The sequence below is a fragment of the Malus sylvestris genome, chromosome 7, assembly GCF_916048215.2.
Source record: "Malus sylvestris chromosome 7, drMalSylv7.2, whole genome shotgun sequence".
Classification (NCBI taxonomy): Eukaryota; Viridiplantae; Streptophyta; class Magnoliopsida; order Rosales; family Rosaceae; genus Malus; species Malus sylvestris.
Window position 1 is genome coordinate 11,589,693 of NC_062266.1, and position 2,220 is coordinate 11,591,912.

Sequence of the window (2,220 nt, forward strand, 5' to 3'; positions counted from 1 at the left end):
TTGTTTGTGATGGAGAGAGCTTTTGACCCTATTAGGCTGCGATGTCACTTGTAATCATGGAGTCCAACATACCACGCTATAAAAATGCTACAAAGAGTTCTTAATTATTGCACGCACTGCCATGAAATTTGAAAGTCCATTGAAGCTGCCTGGCGATGCTTATATAAAGCTATAGCTTTTGTAACAAATTAAGTAACAAATTAAACAAAACATGATCACAAAAAACTCTCTCCTCATAAATCATTCACAAGAATCTTCAACTCTAACCCATTCATTCAATTTCGTGCATTATATACGTACATAATATACAGTTTAGAAACATGTACGGACAGGAAACCCTAGAACTAGAATCGGACGATTTTGCTCTTCTTGAATCCATTCACCAACATCTTGATGACTTGGAGCCTCAGGCAATGAGTGTTAGCCCAGATAATGTTCCAGTCATATTTCCAGTTTTAACAACGGAAGATTGGTGGGAGTCATTGTTTGTAGTCACTGATCATGACGCGCATGCTACCTTTGGAGGTTTGCATGGCGTTGTAAAGAATGAAGCAGCGGTGGCCCATGAGGTTTACGCTGTGAAACATTATAGAGGGGTGAGAAGGAGGCCGTGGGGGAAGTACGCAGCAGAGATAAGAGATCCGGCGAAGAACGGTGCGAGACTGTGGCTTGGGACTTATGAGACGCCAGAGGACGCGGGGTTGGCTTATGACCGAGCTGCGTTTAAGCTACGTGGCTGCAAAGCCAAGCTGAATTTTCCTCACTTGATTGGCTCGAGTAGCATTGAGCCCGTTAGGGTTACCCCTAAGCGGGGCCGCTTGCCTGACCACTCCTCTCCGTTAGCATCGACATCGGATGGTTATGAAACTCAGATGCCAAAGCGAAATAAGGCTGGGATTGAATACTTGGCTGCTTGAGATAGAGTATAATGTAACAAGTTATGAAATTCTTGCTTTTTCTTTTCCTCATGTTTAATATTTTACAGTGAAAAAAAAAACCTTGAAAAAAACTAATAGGATCTTGAAAAAATCTCATAGACCTCGAAAATCTCTGAAGTTGAACAAAGAGAACCCCTAGGCACTAGTGGAGGGGGAGGAGGTAGAGCGCTGTCTTTTTTCCTCCCCTCCCCTCCTCTTCCCTACTCCTCTTTTTCTTTTCATTTAGTGTAATTTCTTCGGGTGAATAATGTTCCTTTGTGGTGAATTTTCCTATGGTGATTTGATATGGTATGCTCATATAATTTGAGTTCACCATTACAACTTTCATGTCCCTCCATTACAACGTCATTGCGACATACTCATATGTTTTTGGGTAATAAGTGAAATCATGGCTTTTTGTTCACTTTTATGCGCAGTTGGATCGGTGAAAGTTTGAGTTCACAAATCCGTCAAATGTTACACATGGTCTCCAAGGCAAGACACGAGGAGATCTATGGCTGCATGGCTTCGATTCATAGTTACAGTCAAGGTTTAGGATTGTGGATTATGAAGGTTTTGGCTAATGTGGATTTTATGTGCTTTGCTTCATGTTATCTTGAATTCGGTGATATATTGTAGAATGTCTTTGATACACTGTTAAAGTTTATGTAATGAATATCGTTTCCTAAAAAACATATACTACAATGAAAGAAATTTGCGATTTTTGAGAAATGATAGGATATTTTATAGAAGTCCTTTACAATAGTTTATTATTTTGTTAAATGAATACTATTTTTAGAAGCAATCCTATTGAGCAAATTTTGAGAATTAATTTCCTATTTTATACTGTCAGGGGTTGTAATTGATTATGAGCCTCATTAAGAAACAATTCTTCTATGTCTATTAGAGTGTCATACTCATATGATGTGTATGATAAATGAAAATACGTATTTGGAGATTCATACTGGATTGTGATTTGTTACTATTTACCGTCACTGATTAAGGTATTGTTGGGGCATAAATTAACCACATCCAATAGGAGAAGGACACCTGGACAATTTGATAAATATGATGGTTTTATTCTTAACGTTGTTAGTAAACCACAAAACTACCTAAGGAAGAGATGTAGTCTGCCCTAAGGTAATTGGGCTTCTTTTGCAAATGGTTGTAGGGTATCGACTATCCGGAGTCTCCCGTTAGGTATTCGGCACAACTATGCTCTTACCAACAAGGTCCTACAAAATTGCTAGCTAATAGGACTGTGGAGTCTGGCATGCATCATTAAGGACTGCCTAGTACGCTC

General features: G+C 39.1%; 1 protein-coding gene across 1 annotated transcript; it reads left to right on the top strand.

The window, feature by feature from the left end:
- The first annotated feature begins 211 nt into the window (after window positions 1-211).
- On the top strand, window positions 212-1,203 carry LOC126630407 (ethylene-responsive transcription factor 1-like). Its single transcript, XM_050300531.1, has one exon. It carries the CDS (start codon window positions 321-323, stop codon window positions 915-917), a length of 597 nt encoding a protein of 198 aa, XP_050156488.1. The 5' UTR covers window positions 212-320; the 3' UTR covers window positions 918-1,203.
- The last annotated feature ends 1,017 nt before the right edge of the window (window positions 1,204-2,220 follow it).